Here is a 16,556-nt window from a genome sequence, read left to right as displayed (position 1 = left end):
TGATGTGACAAACAATCTTTCTGTTCGTGGAAATGATATTGTCTTACCTCTCTTATTCTCAATAAAGAATTTCAGGAATTCAACCTAGAATATATTATTAAGACACCATTTAGAGAGGGACCTTTGAAAAGTTGCATCTTGGAAGACAGGAAGATATTCTAACTCCAGATTCTGTTACTTTTGAATGTAATGTGATTTTATTTTCAGTCATGATCCAGATCCCTCTGTGCTTGGGTGAATGCTGGAGTAATTAAAAAGGGAAAGGTAAGAATATGAGAACAGGAGGTAGGGGAACAGGAAGGAGGAGGTGAATGTTGTCATTGGTAACTGCTGATACTTAAAGTGTGGATCCAAGGTCCTTCAGGACTGAAGATCAGAAATGTGGTTTTGTTGCTTTATAACACTAACAACAGACACAGCTCCAGAACTAAGGAGTTTTCACTTAGAAACAAAAAGGTCCCATCCTTTTATAAGTAAAAAATCAGGAACTCTGTCCTGGAAAGATGAAGTACCTTAACAAAGGTCTCTGTAGTTACCCCTTTTCACAGAAACTGATAGTGGCACAACTCCTGTATTCTGAGTCCAGGGCATTACTGCCAAGTCATGCTTTTCTTTCCCTAATGATTTCCAACACTCTGGTCAACAAAACAGAGCTGGTTACCAGGGAGCCGGCAGAGCCCGTGCCTGTGCGATGGAGCGAGGGCCTGTGTGCATTTGCTGCATGGGATAAAACCATGGTGCTGCCCTCCAAGAGCCTCTAGAAGTATTTTTCTCTCACTTGCCATCCAGGCAAGCAGCATTCCACCTGTGGATTTGGTACCTTAGGAGTTTCCTGAGCCAGCTGCTCTTTTGGAACCTGCTGCTGCATGTGCAGAACCCGGAAGCTCTCAGTGGGTGAGCAAAAAACGATCTTTTCCAAGCACCCTTTGAAGTATATTTTGTTTTTATGAGTAGATTAAAACCAGTCAATTTCTCTGAGTTAACACTGAAGAAATGGGAAATTAGAAGCTTTCTTCTACTTCCAAAGGAATCTATATTAATTTTGCTTGTTCTGATTATTCAAAATGAAAAAATTATTGGGACTCCTATTGCAAGAGAGAAAATCATAAAAGGCAGTGAATGATCTTGCAAAACAAGTGTCCCACTGTAAAACCTGGCAGCAGTAGGGTTTCTTTTCCTTTGTGTAGGATTTTTATTTATGTTCTCCCCTCCTGTCTGTAGTCTCCCCTTTAAGTAATATGGAAAATGTTGGTGCCAAAAAATGCTAGATGAAATATTGATAAATGTGGGAATCACTTAGAACAGAGGCAAATTAGAATGCAGCTGGTTTTCATCTTTTCTGTTGACTTGGGAGGTGTGTGTGTGAAGCATTGAGGCTACTGGTTTATATCCATATATCACGCTCTTGGAAAAGGGGGGAAACAAGAGTGCTAAGAGTGAGAATCGAATGCACAGCTTTTCTTGAGAAGCCCCAAGAAAAGCTTTTTGTTCCTCTCCATGTCAAATACCTCTGAGTGTATGAAACTAGTTTGTGGTATGTTTTATTCCCAAACCAACTTTCTACTTGAAAAACTTTATGGAATGGGAATGAAAGTTCGCCTACATGTCCAGCATTGCTGAGATGTGGTGCTGAGATTTGTGTCTGGGTTAATTCTAGGCAGATTATCAGAAAATATTGTAGTAATAAATACAACTAGGGATTTGAGAACCTGCATGCAATATGTTAATGAAACATGTAATTTAAATTCTTATATAGAGCAAGGGGGTTTGGCATTGCTGTGGAGAGCCCTATCAAAGTGTCAGTTCCAGGGATGGCCAAATAACAAAGTTCAGAATAAATCAGAAACAATTACTCTGGTATTTTCATAACTTGTATCTGCAGCTCTGACTATAACTCAGAAAGGCTTGATAGAACTGAGGATTCAGAGATGTGCAGAAACTCCCTAGGTATGGAATGACAGCCATAGGACCAGAGGGTAAACCAGGACTCTCCAGTTTGAGAAAAAAATCTTGGTTGGAGGCCAAGGGTGTCATAAAACTAGAAATTATGTGGAGAGAGTAAACAAGGGATAATCATACATAGCTTCATTTGAATAAAGGGAGAACTCAGTAAAACTCAGGCAACAAGCTTCAAACAAATCGCCTTATATAAATATTTTTAATTTTTTTTTCTTTAAATACAAGGCATGTGAAATCGATTGTGGAACTCACTACAATAAAATGTCAAGAAGGTCAAAAGCTGGGTTCAGGAAGAGGTTAAATTAATAGAGGTTAAACTCAGGGACTATGAAACGTGATGGTCTGACTTCTTAAGTCCATAAACTGCTGACTGCCAAAAGCCAGGAGGGTGTATTTGGGAAAGAATTGCTGTAAGCTTTGTCTGGCTTTGTGTTCTTTCCCAAGGCAAGTGCTACTGATGGTCACTAGAGATATGATATGCATAAGAATGAGACATTGGGGCATTTTTGTGGCTTGCTGTCCAGCATCTCTGGCTGTCTGACTTCATTTACAGACAATGATAGTTTGGTAACATTGCACTTAACGATCAAACTACATCCTATCATTTATTCTCTCCTCCTTTCTTCATATATTAACGCTCTCAGTAGCCCTGTCTGCCAGAACTTCATCCAGGAATTTTTCAGTTATCCATTTGGTGTGGCTTATCAATTTAATCAGAATGATTTCTTTGTGAGATGCTGATCCCAATTCTGTTTTATCTCTTCTGTAGCATCTATACATTCACTTCTGTTTCACTTACTGTTGCTTTAATCATCTTGGAAGCCTTTTCCATTTCTGTTTATTGAAGTTATTTACTGTTGTTATCCAGGTACTTTACCTGTTGCTTCCCTCATTGGGACCCATGCTTCTCTCCAGCTAAAATTTGTGATTGTCCACTTTGGGTTCTAAATCCTCCTCCCCTGGAATAATGGGTGGGGGGAATTTCCTGCTTTTGTCACGGAAGGGATGGAAGTGTGGTGCTCTGGTTCATGTTTGTGAATTTGGAGGAAGTGATACTGTAAGCTGTTAGTTCTGTAAAGTTCCCTTGACTAGTGACAGACAATTGTATTTCACATGGGCAAAATGCCTTTGAGATGTGGTTGTTCTGGAGTTTGCTTGTTTAGATCTGTAACTGCCAGGAGGGAATTCCAGATCAATGGCAGTGTCCCATTAGTGGTGTGTGGGGCAGTGTGGTGAGGCTGCAGGGCCATGCAGGTTTGTTAACCTCTGCAGTGCTGTGCTCAGAAAGTTTGGGTTTTTTTTTTTTTTTTTTGCTACTGTCCCAGAGACTGGGAGTGGGAACTTGGAAGTTTCCCACTGCAGTCAATAGGAAACCAGCAAGTACTTAGGAATGAGAATTGCTTTGCTTTCTGGGATCTGGCCCACTGCCTGTTTTTGTGGTTTGTGTCATAGTCCAGCTTTCACACTCCTCTGGGGGTGGAGAGGTGACAGCTTTCCTGGCTGGCCATGCACATTAAAATACAGCTCACATATGGTGTAAATGTATGCAACCCTAAGCAAGCCATTAGGGAGCAGAGAAAATGTTTGTGCCCTCCTAAGAAGGCTGTCTTGCTCTAAAATGCTGTCCTGAGGAAAACTGTAGGTAAACACAGGACTTTTAAACTAGTGAGACAGACTTCCCCTCCAAAAGAACTGGGTAAAATTTCGGGAATGGACAGATACCACAGTTATACTCTATTTTCTGTGAGTAAATTTCTAGTTTTGGGAGTTGTGGAGAGATGTTTGAAAGAGAGCAGCCACTGCTGCAGCCACCTGAGTTGGCAGGCAGCCTGAAACAAGAAGCCTTGAGGTGCTGAATTCCTCTCATTCATTCAATGGATGGCTGATTCCAGTGGCACTGATACAGCTTTAAGGTGAGCATTAACTGTTTCATTGTGCATCACAGCAGCTGGACAAACAGAAGAGTGTGTAATGAGGGTGAGTAGTGCTGTGTGGGACACTAGTACAGCTCAGGGTGAACTAAACATTGGCTCCTGAGTATCTGTGCAGCCCCAGTCTGATCAGTCAAACATTAGCTAGTGATGAGCAGCAGCAAACGATGGGAAGTATGAAGTGAGTAAAAAAATAGGAAAAAGAGACCTTTGTCATAACATTTCATTTTTGCCTGTGGGAGGTCTCATGCTCACTAAATTACTTTGCGTCCTTGGCAAGCACAAGGGTTTTGTCTACTTGCTGGATTGGTCTGCTGGAGAGAGGGCATACCTGGTAAAGAGAAGTTTGAGCTAGGTTTGTGCCTGTGTCACTAACAAAAGTAAAGAATAATTTCTATACCTCATTTGGAGTAAAAGTTTAATTTGAGAGGGACAGTGCTGTTGCTGTGTAACCTGACTCAGGAGTAACTGACGTTCACATTAGAAATGGCTTTGTGCTCATCTGAGATAGAAAACATGGAGGATATTTACATTAAGTTTATTAAACCAAACCATTAATGAAGTTAATGAAATAATAAAATTATTTTAAAATTATTGATTAGTTAATAAAATGAAGTTTATTAAAATAAGCTATTCTGAGAGGCTAACATGCATTTAAAAATCTTCTTTCTCTCTCTCTGTATCAAACCTGGCTTAATTCCTCTAATTACAGATTGATATTGATATTTTTTGAATTGCCATTATGTTAAAGGATTTCAGTGTCCTAATTTGAGGAAGAGACTGATAGTCGCAAAGTTCTTAAGTCTGGAATGAGGTCAAGTGATATGAAAGTAGAAGAGGAAAGTAGTAAAGCTTTTCAAGGCATTCAGCATAGTTACTTTATCCATGAAGAAGAGCTCTTGGATTAACATGCATGTCCGATCTGCAGAAGCAAGGATAGACAGACATTGGAAACTGTCAACAATGTGGGAATGTTAATTCAAATATTTATAACTGGTTATAGCAAAATCCTCTTAGGCTGTGTCCTCCCTCCTTTGACAAAAGCTTCTTGAAAGCAGATTCTCCTGGTCCAAATGTGTCTGGACATTAATGGCATGGCAGATTTTTTCCAAGAGTCCTGGAAAATCAAAGAGCAGATCTAGCCCAGAATAAATCTGCTGGACAGCATGAACTCCAGTCAGTGGGCCTTCAACAGGACTCCAGTTACCCCAGGAGGTTTGAATCACTCCTGGGTTCATTATCCTGGGTACCCACTGCCAGGCACTGGCCTTCTGGACTGTTCTAGAAGTTTTTCCAACCCAAGGGGTCTCTTAACACAAATTCTACCTTTTCGTTACAAACTCAAACCCACAGTGAAACCAGGCAGTGCAGCTTTCTTTGTGCACATGTAAAACTATCTCAAGATCACTTTAAAATCTGCCTAGTTTCACACTCTGCCTTGAGTCATTCTTTTCCCCTGGTGTATCACATATTCTTTCCAAATAAAGGGGCCAAAAGCTGTGAAACTTATTGGAAACATTTAAAATTTTTGACCTGTTCTATGTTCCACTTGTTCTTGTTTTTCTTAGACTTTCTACAATTGATAACTCCCTTCAGTCTGTCCCATGTTCTAATCAGTTCCTGCCTAGATCTTTTTCCATTTGGCTGTTCTTGCAGACTTCTGATCTTGTTGCCACATTTTCATGGCTTGTGTTATAAATTTTTCAAAGGGTGGCCAGTATTTCCAAATTTTCCATATTCCAGTGACTGAATCTGAGAGCTGCCCAACTCCATAAGCTGATGCAGTGTCTGCTACTGCTCCATCAGATCCTGCTGGTCTTGCAGAGCTAAATCTGTGCATCCCATCTTGGAGATGGCTGCACTCCAGGGCTGGGTGTAACAAGTCATGTGTAAAACTACAATACCTGGAAAGCAGTTTGGGACAGAAGGGACACATGCATGTGTCAGATATTAATGCTAGTGTTCCTGGAGGCCTCACTGTCCCCCAATAAAACAAGTCCAGATATTGGCTTTGTTTCTCTGTGGCTGAATTCAGCCAAGAGCATTCCAATCCAACTTCTTAAGTGGCTTAAAAACATTGAAATGAATTGCTTTAAACACTAATAAGTAATTTCTATTACTGAGAGGGGTGTATTCACTGCCAGCATGGTACTGGTGCTGAAAGTGGATTACATTAGCCTTTTGTTTGAAATCAATTGAGTTTACAACTCCACTTCAAAGCCTTTAGAGTTTTAAAATAGAGCCAGCAGAAACTGTTTAACAAGTCAATGCTGCCCTCTGATTTTCATTGTTCTAGCTTTAGTTGTGAGAGGGAAAGACTTCATTTTCCTCTACTTTCACTTCACCCAGGGAGTGTGGTGCAGTACAATAAGCAGCCCATTCAGCTTTGCCTCACCACTGTGTGCTGGGCTTTACCTAGGCACAGATGCCTCCCTTCACATGGCACTGCAGTTCCTCCTGCACAGTTTGAGCGTCTTCTTACTTTAAAAATTGATTTATTATTAGATTGCACTGTCAGCTTTGGATTGTTGCACCTTTCAAAACTTCAGTTACGATGAAGAATCCCTTAAAAGGGATTTATGGAAGAGGGGAGCCCTGTAGACTTCACACATTAACTTCTTATTTCTTTTGTATAAAGGGCAGCACATTCTTTCAGTGACCCAGGGGAAACAACAGCAAGGGTTTAAAGCGTGGATGATACCCTAACATTTCAAATTCATAGATTTTTCTGACATTGTGTGTGTTCTTGTGAATCTAACAAACCAGGAAGCTATATTTAAACATCAACTACTTCTGAGGTGGGGGAGGTGTTTTCCTTAAGGACTCCTCTTTAACCCTACACAATGAAGAGGCTTCAGTCAATATAAAGAGACAGAAGGGGAAGCAGAGACAGAGAGGGTGAGTACCATTGTTTCACCAAATGTTTGTCTTTGCTTTCTAATTTGTGACTTAAACAGTGAGAAAGTTGAAGCAAGGTATATTTTACCCTAGTGAAAGGCTACATCAGTCTTGGTCTGTTTTTTGAACCTGCCTTGATCTGTGTTGTTCCAGCTCAGGAGAAAATCTTCTGTATTTCTCAAGGTCCACTGACTTGGAAGAAGTTGAGATGAAACAAAGTCTGTGGAAATAGAAATCATAGTTGTTTCCTTTTTAGGACTGAGTATAATTTGTAGTTTGAGGAGAAAGTATAGGGACTGGGTTATGCAGTCTGTCAGAAATGTAACAGGTAATGAAGAGCAACATGGACTTTTGAAATTGAGCCTGAGGTGTGTTAAGCACGAGGATTCTCCTTCTGTTCCACAGAAGGAACCCCAGACAGTTCTGGATTCTCCCCACCTCTTTTCCCTTGAGGAGAGGAGGAAGGGGAGGCACAGACTCTTACTACTGAAAGACCTTTTAAATGCACTGAGAGGCTTCCCATGCATGAAGTCATATGAAGGCTGAGGTACACAGGTGGCCTGTGTGTGATTCCAGTAGAGTCTGGAGGAGTCTTCCACAGACACTGAACACCTGTGCACTCCTGGGTCCCCATGCCTTTGGGGTAAGTTAAGGCTGGTTTTTCACTTTTTTTCTTTGATTAAAAATTGCCTCCTTCACACTATCCTGAATGAAATACTTTAGCTCTGAAAAAAGTACTGTTTTCTAAAACAGTTTTACCAAAGAGGTTCTTACTCACTCCACCCCATTAACATCCTGTCTTCAGAGGAAGAAAAAGAGACCTTGGTTGTCATGTTCTTACACGTGGTTTCTGTGGCACCTAACACAGACATGTAACAGCTCTGACTTGCTGCCATGAAGACAGAAGAAAATAGAATCAAAGTTAGAGTGGTCTGACAGCATGAGGTGCTGAAGTTTTGAACAGCCCTGTGGCATTTGCTGCTCAGGGCTTCCTTGTTCATACAGCAAATGCACAAAATACTAGTGATGGAGCCAAACAGGCCTCCATGTGTGAGGAAGTGGTACTTATGGATAAAGCAGTGTCTCCCTTTGTAACTTTTTTTTTATAAAGCTTGGAAAAAAATCTGTTTCATCATAATTTCACAGTACTAGTGAAGTCAAGGGGGTTTAAATACCAAGTGAGTAAAAGTGGACTTGGAATTTTTACACTGTTCTGGGATGTGTAGAATTGATGAAAGACTGGAGATTGTGAGCAAAGGATATTTATTTTTGCTTTTTCCTGAAGACTTGTGCAAGGGAGCAAGGAGGGATGGGGTATGTAATAAACCCAGGCCTCGTGCTTAGATCTTAGAAAAACATGCTAATATCACAAAATGGCTTTGAATGATGAACAGTAACTGATGTTTGCAGATAGTTTCTTCTGTTGGAGTACAATTTGCATTCTAACACAAGCTCTTCATTATAATCACTGGCTTCCCTGTGCTGGTACAGAAAACACATCAGTGCCTTATGCTGCCAAGGACTGTGGTTTTTCAGAAGGAAGAAAAAGGCTTAATGCTATTTGTTCAACCCAGCCAGAGATCTACTGTTTATAATCTGAAATATCATAAAATGTGTTTTCAATTACCTTGTGCATATTTTTAAAGAATTAAATTTCCATCAAAGGATTTTGTGAGCTGTTTGATCTCACTGTGTCTAAAGAGGCCAATCTGACTGGAGATAGTTTTGTCTGAGCACATACAGCACAATTGTAACAAATGTGCCCTTTGAGTGTCTGTAACTTTAAGAGAAAACACTCAGTTTATTAGTGAGAGAAGAGGATGGTGAGGGTCTAATTTCCAGTGTTAGCTTAAAATAAGTACTTAAAGACTGGGTGTGCAAAGGAACTATGATTCTTTGTGTTATATGAATGACTTAAGCTTTTGTTTTCTTCTGAGTTAATCTGGATATAATATTCCATTTTCCAGACATCTTTAAGTATGAGACACAGCCCTAACCTACTGTGAGAGCCTAGACACAAAAAATGTAGCATTTTTGTTGCACTGAAAAAAGACTGCTTATGATGCCATTGTGCTCAGCTCTGTAAAAGCACACAGATCCTTTGCACTGAATAAACTACAAATAAAAAGAAAAAAAAGTGAAAAATTAAAGATTTAAAATAGATTTATCTAGAAATAGTGTCAGCTATTCCATTTCCTATTAGCTGATTGTTCTGTCTGCTAAACCAAGTTGTTTATTCAGCATCAGACTTTAAACAGTGTAATGATGAAATTTAGATTTCTGCTGCTCTTGCATGGAAAATGTGTTCCCTAAACTAGAAAAGCAAGTACAATATTGGGAGCCCACAGTTTTGCTTTCTGTGCTGATAGATCTTATGCAAAGAAACACCTGGAAAAATTAGCTTAGGTCTCAAGAGTGGTAATTAGTCCAGTGGATTATCGTGTTCTTGTTGCTATTTTAGCTTTGAACTGGCCTGGATATGTCTGTAGAATACTGTACTGCCCTGATGAGGCTTATGTGAGGTGTAAGAACACCTTTCCTATGCTGGTAAAGTAGCTGGTATGTCTCTTTTATCCGTGCAGCTATTTGGAAATAATTCACCCAGTCAAGTGTGGGTCACAAGTTTTGGTCTCCTTTTCCACCATCCCTTATTTCTGGGGAAGCCTGACATGAAAGCAGAGCTTTTCCTACATACATTGCTTCTTCCTGCCACTTACTGGTCACCTTAAATCCAGGTCTTGTTTGGGCTTCACTGAAGATTGAGTAGCTCTTAATATTGCTCTTCCTATGCACCAATTTTTAGTTGTCTTAGAACGCTGTTATCTGTCTGCATTTAAGTAATTAAGGAAAATACTTACTACAGCAAGTTAAACTGAAATTAGTTTGAGAACACTTACTTATATATGTGTGGTGGCTTTTTATCCACCTTGCTGGCATTGTAATTGTTCCTTAGGAAATACATGTGATATCACCCATAGATGTCAGGTACAAAATAAGGAGTAGTAGGTAAAGCTTTGAAAAGACAAAGAGCCTTTTTTGCAGGTGTCATCCATACTCAGGAGGAAGGAGAAAGCCAGACAGTCTGTACAGCAGCAGCACAGTTGTATCTAAACACAAAGGGTCCTGTTTTTCCAAGGTTTCCAGCTAGTGATAGCAGAGGCAGTAATGAGATACAGGACTGCTTTCCATCTTACTCTGCCAATTCAGCTCCAACAGAGATGCCAAATAAGTTTCCGTTTAGGAGTTTTGCAGTAGAAAACAGCTTTAGCAAAATCCCTTCTTCTTTTTCCCAATGCAGTAGTCTTTGCCATTTTGTGATATTTGCTACCTGTCTGACTGTCAGCAGATGAATCAATGGAAGATTTGTATGAATGATGTGTGGAAAATCCCTAACTCATTTACTTGCCTTTTCTTAGTATTTCTGGAAGAGAAAATAGCGACATCTCTAGGGATGGTTTTTCTATCAACTGTGCCTTCACTAATGGGATTAGCAAGCTAAAGGCTCCAAATAAATCCATCACTGGCATCAGTTGCATCAGAGGTGATGTTCATCTATTAATACATCAGTAAAAAACCCAGTGTTTGTTTCTAAGAGTCACTGGAAATGGATCAAATTCAATACTTTTATCCACACTGTTTCAAATCAGTGTTTTGATACAACACATACAGACCCATTACTGCCTCCTGACCTTTGTGTCTCCTGAAACCTTATGGGAAATTCCCTCCTTTCAGAACCCTGACTGCAGCACACCATGTTCTGATTCTAGGTGAGTGCTGAATTCCAAGAACTTGTTGACAGAATATGAGCCTTAGTGGGGCAGAGAATTGGGGATTTTTTTTTCTTCTTTCTTTGTTTTTATATTTGATTTTTAACCAGTAATGTAAGGAGTGCATATGTGCAGTTCTGGATCTTATTGCAAGACAGACCCACGTTTGGTAACAGTCACTTGTAAGATCATGTATAGGGGAGTGGAATGTGGGTGACATAAAATGGGATGTTACATCTGAGAAAGCAGCTTTGGCAATGTTTTGGGGAAATATTTTGGCAAAATGGTTTGAAAAATAAGAAAATATGGTTTGGTTTTGTGATGCTGTAGGTAAGAGATCTGATTAAGCCCTAATGGACATGTGGAGAATTGGAGGAAAGGTGAAGGAGAAGAGAGGTGAGTTTTGTGACACAATGGAGATAGCGGTACACTTAGCATATCCACTTCTGGTAGATACAATTCACAGAGGCTGCAATTGGAAATTGTTCAGGAAAGAGAGAAAAGAATGATGCATTGTCTGGAATAATGCTGTGAAGACAGAGACCAAAGGTCAGTCCTTTTAATGTTTAAAAAAGTTAAGAACATGACTGTGATTATAATTGTACCTACCTGGACAGACAGTTACTGATGGTGGAATTAGACCCAGAGGATGGAATCCAAAAGAGATTTTAATTTTCAGTAGAGCTGAGATGCCAAAATGTTCAACAACCTTAAAAAATAATATGTCTTTAGAGACGTTTTAGGATGACTGGAATGTAGGACTGTGTATGTCATGGAAAAATTGGAGTAGCCAGCCAGCCAGAACACAGGACAAGGACAAATCTCTCAAGCTTTAATCTCACTTCTGCAATTTTTGAGAATGTACTTTGGTCAAAAATGTTTTAAGTGAGGACAAGTGTGTGTGTCTGCCCAGGGCATGCCCAAGTGTGAGATTGGCGTAGAAGCAGCAATGAAAGCTTGGGGAAGTGTTAGTTTGCTGTGCAAAACAAAGAAACTTAAGGAAAACTCAAGTTTCAAAGAGTGATTTTGGGTTATTTTGTCCACTGTAATGGTGACCTTTAGAAACAATCATAGTAATTTGAAGAGAGCCACAAAGAGCAGCTGGGTAGTATTACTGTAGGTGTGTCAAGCCACAGGAAGGATGGCTGTCTCCTTCTGTCAGGGCTAGGGGAAAACTGGCAGTCTTTTAAAATGCCTCACTTCTCAGCTCATACTCAAACTGAGACACAAAAGAGAAATAAACTCTTTATCCTCTGTCTGGCTGCGTTGTCAGCTACTGATAATGAAAGCATGAATGGTGCTGCACAAGGAGAATGACTTATTTAGTATTAATTTGAAATCTTTTAAAGATAGTTGACACTGTTCCAGGTTAAGCCTAAATAACATCTAATTATTAATGTGAAAATCTGAGTTTGAGATAAAAAGCTGAAAAACAATCAGGTTTTAGTAAGTAAAATTACCAAGAGTAACAGCCCAGTATTTCCACCACTGAGTGAAAAATTGTCCTGTGCTAGTGCTTTTCATGTGAACACACTCTTGTTTTCAAGTAATCTCAAAAGATTAATGAGTCTGTTTGTGCCAAAGTCAACAAATCACCCTGGGTGAAAGCTGTAAACATTGTCTTACTTGTTTTGGTTGGGAAAAGCCTTGGTTTCACTGAGGCCCATAGAAATTGAACAGTGTGGTTACTGGCACAGCGGAGAAGCATTCAGGCTTATAGATTGCAGTGGGTAATACATGTGGAAGAAGGATGCATTGGAGTTCTTGGGTAGTCTAGGGAAGAGATCATCTTAAGAGAGGTGGCAAATTCTCTTCTATGGATGCTCTCAGTTTCTTTTCCTCAATCTTCTTGTGGACTTTTCGTATGTCTCTTGGAAATATCCAGAAGCAAGGAGTAGTACTGCCTATTTTCAGACTAGATTGAGTTTTTTTGCTAGATACCTCTCAGAGTAAAAGTATTTGTAGTTATTCAGAATCTCATGGGGACCGGGAGGGGTTCAAGTTTCTTTCTGTACTAGCAGTGGCACAAATTTTTGCCAGATTAATTAACATCTTTGATTAATTGAAATCCTGATTAAAGGGAAATTCACTGTGTTTTATGTGATTGGACTTTCCTTCCCAGCCTGATCCCCCTCCAAATACCCCTTTGGTGCAATAAAAAAAGAACACAGGCTCCCTTTAAGAGGCTACATTGAGGGAACTATAACTCTTCAGAAAACTGATGCAAGTCATTGTAATCCTTCCATTTCCCTCACATGAATGTCTGCTTCTCAAGTGGATTTAGAAATCCCCAAAGAATTTCAGGTAAACAGGATTATATTATGTATATGAGCACATACTCAATGAAAGGAGAAGCAATGAACCATTACAAGCATTAAACACGAAAAACATAGAAATTCTAGATGAAAAGATTTTTGCAAATTAGAGTCATCAGCTTTAAAACTACTGGAATGTCAGATGTTCTTTCCCTTCCTTTTATGATTAAAAATAGAATCTGGTGTAGACTTCTTCTGGTTAAAGATATGTCAGTGATTATATTTTCAGTTATTGTATTTTCCTCTGTTCATGGGTCCATGGACCTCTAAATAACATCTGTATAAAACTCTTGAAGGCAGTAGCTCCATTCCTGTAGACTTGGTAATTCTGTACAATTTGGATCTTGAATCCTTTTAAGTGCTGTTAATTAAGCTTGTGATGAGCTTCCATTTTTGCTATTATTGGGTGATGTCATTGGAGGAATAAAGAAAGAATATGAATTGAGATGGAGCAGCCAAAATTCACAAGAGCAGAAGATGTTAATTGTTTATTCTATTTCAGAGAAGTAAGTAAATTTTTCCAGCACTTAAAGACCTTAGGTTTTTATTTAGTGGTTTTTTTTCTCAAGTTTTGACACTAGTGAGAGGTCAGGAGCACAATACAAAACAAAAAGTGGTCATAGGCAGGTATTGCTTAATCCTTTTTCTCTTTTTGCTCATGCTGTAATAATTTCATTGCAGAGCCAGTCTCTTGATCCACATATGGTAAAATGCAGATATTGTTATCCTCCATCAGCTAAAAAATCCTGATTCCTTGGTACTTTCACATGTCTGGTTTGCATTGCAGTGATAAATATGCATTTTCAACAAGAAACAAAATAGCAATTGTACTGACTAAAGGCACGTCAAGATAGCTCCTGGAATTCAGAAGGAACTCAGTAGTTCAAGTTACATATCTCCTTTTCTGTCCCTACTGAGTAAAAACATGGGATGTGCCAAGAACTGGCAAAATCTGACCAGCAGAGGAGGTGCTTTGGTGCTGGGCTGTCAACAGTGGCTTAATTGTATCTTTTTTTTGGACGTATGCTTTTTTCCCTCTTATTTTCATCTTCATTCCTGACATGTGGGGGTTTAGAGGGATACAGAAGTGTTTATCACTTCCCTGTTGTCTGGTGTGCACAGTCCCTCATTAGGAGAGGAAGGTTAAAGGTGCAGTGTGGTGCTGACACCTCCAGCTTAACCACAGCAAGGTGCCAGCACTGCCTGTTGCCAGAAGGCTTTGAGTCTTCAATAAAGAAAATACACCAGTTTCAGACTGTTAATTCAGTACCCTTATTAGAATAAAGTTCACCTGGCTGTTTTTGGGGTGTTTTTAGATACTATTTTTTCTTTTGGTATCCTTTCCCAGTAAATGAGATTTTTCATGTACTTACACTGTAGCAGCTGATATGCAGCCCTAACTAGGGTCTCTAGAGGAATCAGTCCAGTTTAGAAAGCTGGCTTGAGCCTGGAAGTTAAACAGTTTGTTTGGATGGAAAATTAATATTATGAAGCTGATTTTGATTGTTTTCCTTTAAAACAGTGGAAGACATTCTTATGTGCTGCCTTTCCTTATTGATTTGTGCTAGAAAAGTCTGTGAAATAAATTATGGTACATAAATATAAATATATTTTCTTGGCTCTAATACTCATGACTTGAATGCTCTGCACTTGGCTCAGCTCAAGAGAAGCTCCACTGTGCCATGGGTAATTCTCTTCTCAATGGGATCAGAATGAAAAAGCACACTACAGAAAGCAGATGATAGTAGAAGATGCAGTAGTGGGAAAACTGCTTGTTGTGAGAAGCAAAAATCTAGCCCTTATTTTAAATTTCTTACTCAGATTCCCTTAAAGAAAGGTTTGGGTCTTTTAAACAAATTACTCTCTGATACTACATATGTAGTAGTACAAGCAAGTTGTCTGTTTTCTTTATAGATGAGTAAGTTTGTCTCCAAAGTATTTTGGAAACACTTGAATCTTCTTCTGCTTAAATGATTTTTGATTGTTGAGTCTCTGGTGTAATGGTGAGCATATGGCCAAAATTATGATGTCCTTTGTTGCTTGAAAACATGTTTCCTTCTTAAACATAACTCATAAAGTGACCAGTGAGAGTAGAAAATGAAATGGAAAGAGACAAAAGGTAAACTCAAATAAAGGATTCTGTAAACAATTTGAGTTGGAGATTTCGAGTTAACAGATGTCTTTCTGCAAGAGGCATTTTAAAGGGTGTATTTTCCCTAATGATTTAACTAACAACAGATTTGCCTGATTATTTATTATATTTATTTGTAAACAATGCAAACCAGTGTCATCCTGTGGATGAACTGAGTAACTTGAAGCAGATGTCTCACTTAGCCATGTTTATGTGCCTAGATTTCAGTGGATGTCTGATGCTGAGCCCTAAACCTGTCAGCAGTGCCCACTCTGTGTTGCAGTGATGTTTCTCGTGCCCTGTAGGTTTAGTACCAATCACTGCCATTAAAACATTTACTTTCCTCAATATTTGCTAAACTCAAATGAAAAGTAGAGCATTTCTGGTCAGATGCCAGTGATATTACATCCAAAGGCTTCACAACACCATCCTTCTTCTGCCTGAAAGTTGTACTCAGATTTTTTTCATCCTTGTTCCATGATTATTGCTTTATTTTCATTTTGACCTAGGTCTGCAAACTTTCTATTATTATGTAAGAAGACCCACTAAATTAATAAAGAGCTTTATGTATATGCAAGGCTACAGATCTTGCAACAAAGTCCTTAAGGAAAGGACTAGGAATTTGAGACATATGGCTGAAATTTTCAAACTACTATGTTCTATATGGTTTCCATGTATCCTTTGGTGTATTTAGCATTAACAATACAATTATTTTTTTTTCAAGATGTAAAATTATTTTAAAAAACCCTTCAGCAGTTTATAGCTAAAAGTCAACTTAGTAATTTCCAAAGAATGGGGAAAGAAATAACTTTGTAACAGCACAGATAGCTTGAAAAGGCTAGAAAACTGTAAGTTGACATTTATCTCTTTTTCATCATTCACCTTTTTTTACCTGAAGCTACATGTCTTTGTGAGGAGCTTGTTTTTAGTTTATTCTGAACACTGGAAGTCCTACATTTTTAGAACAGTAACAGACATATATTAGTTAAGTGATGTGTAAGTTTTTTTTGTCTGTAACAGATAATTTAAGGCTCTGGTGATTTGGATCTCCCATGCAGAAGTCACAGCAGCTCTGCATAAGAGGGGTTAAAACATAGGCAGCACTTCAGTCTAAAGAAAGTAGGAGTTTAAAATACACATAGCATGGGGAAATCTGGCAAAAAGAAAGCCCACAAAAATCCTTTTCTACTGTCTGGGAGATTTATAAGGTACCATAGGATCTTCCCAAAGTAAATTTAAACTATTTTAAAAATGTAGCAAGACATCAGGAAAGTTATTGCTAACAGTTTTTTAAACTTATAGCAAGAAGATAGAGAAATTAAACATTTAAGAACAACAAAATCCAAATCCTCTGGTCCTTGAAAACAATTGCTATTTTAAAAACAAAACAAGCACACTTGGGGAGGAGCATTTCATCAAATACTCTTCCAACAATATCCAGTTCTTATGAGAATACTTTCCACTTTCCTGGATGGATGTGTTGCACTGAAGAATGAAATACTGTAACTGATGGAGTTTGCCAAAAAGCATGATCCATATTCTGCTAAATCAGGAG

At 38.9% G+C, this 16,556-nt stretch overlaps 1 protein-coding gene across 4 annotated transcripts in view; it reads left to right on the top strand.

The window, feature by feature from the left end:
• The window catches only part of MYLK (myosin light chain kinase), a 197,022-nt gene that overhangs the window by 22,356 nt on the left and 158,110 nt on the right, over positions 1-16,556 (top strand). The window contains exon 1 of one of the 4 annotated variants that reach the window (XM_074548805.1): positions 665-894. The exons of the other annotated variants lie outside the window; for them this stretch is intronic. Coding sequence (XP_074404906.1) covers positions 867-894 — 28 coding nt within the window. The 5' untranslated portion in view covers positions 665-866. Of the gene's footprint in view, positions 1-664; positions 895-16,556 lie in introns of those variants that run through there. 4 annotated transcript variants of the gene reach the window in all.

The sequence above is a fragment of the Zonotrichia albicollis genome, chromosome 10, assembly GCF_047830755.1.
Source record: "Zonotrichia albicollis isolate bZonAlb1 chromosome 10, bZonAlb1.hap1, whole genome shotgun sequence".
Taxonomy (NCBI): domain Eukaryota; kingdom Metazoa; phylum Chordata; class Aves; order Passeriformes; family Passerellidae; genus Zonotrichia; species Zonotrichia albicollis.
This window is presented reverse-complemented; position numbering and strand designations above follow the sequence as displayed.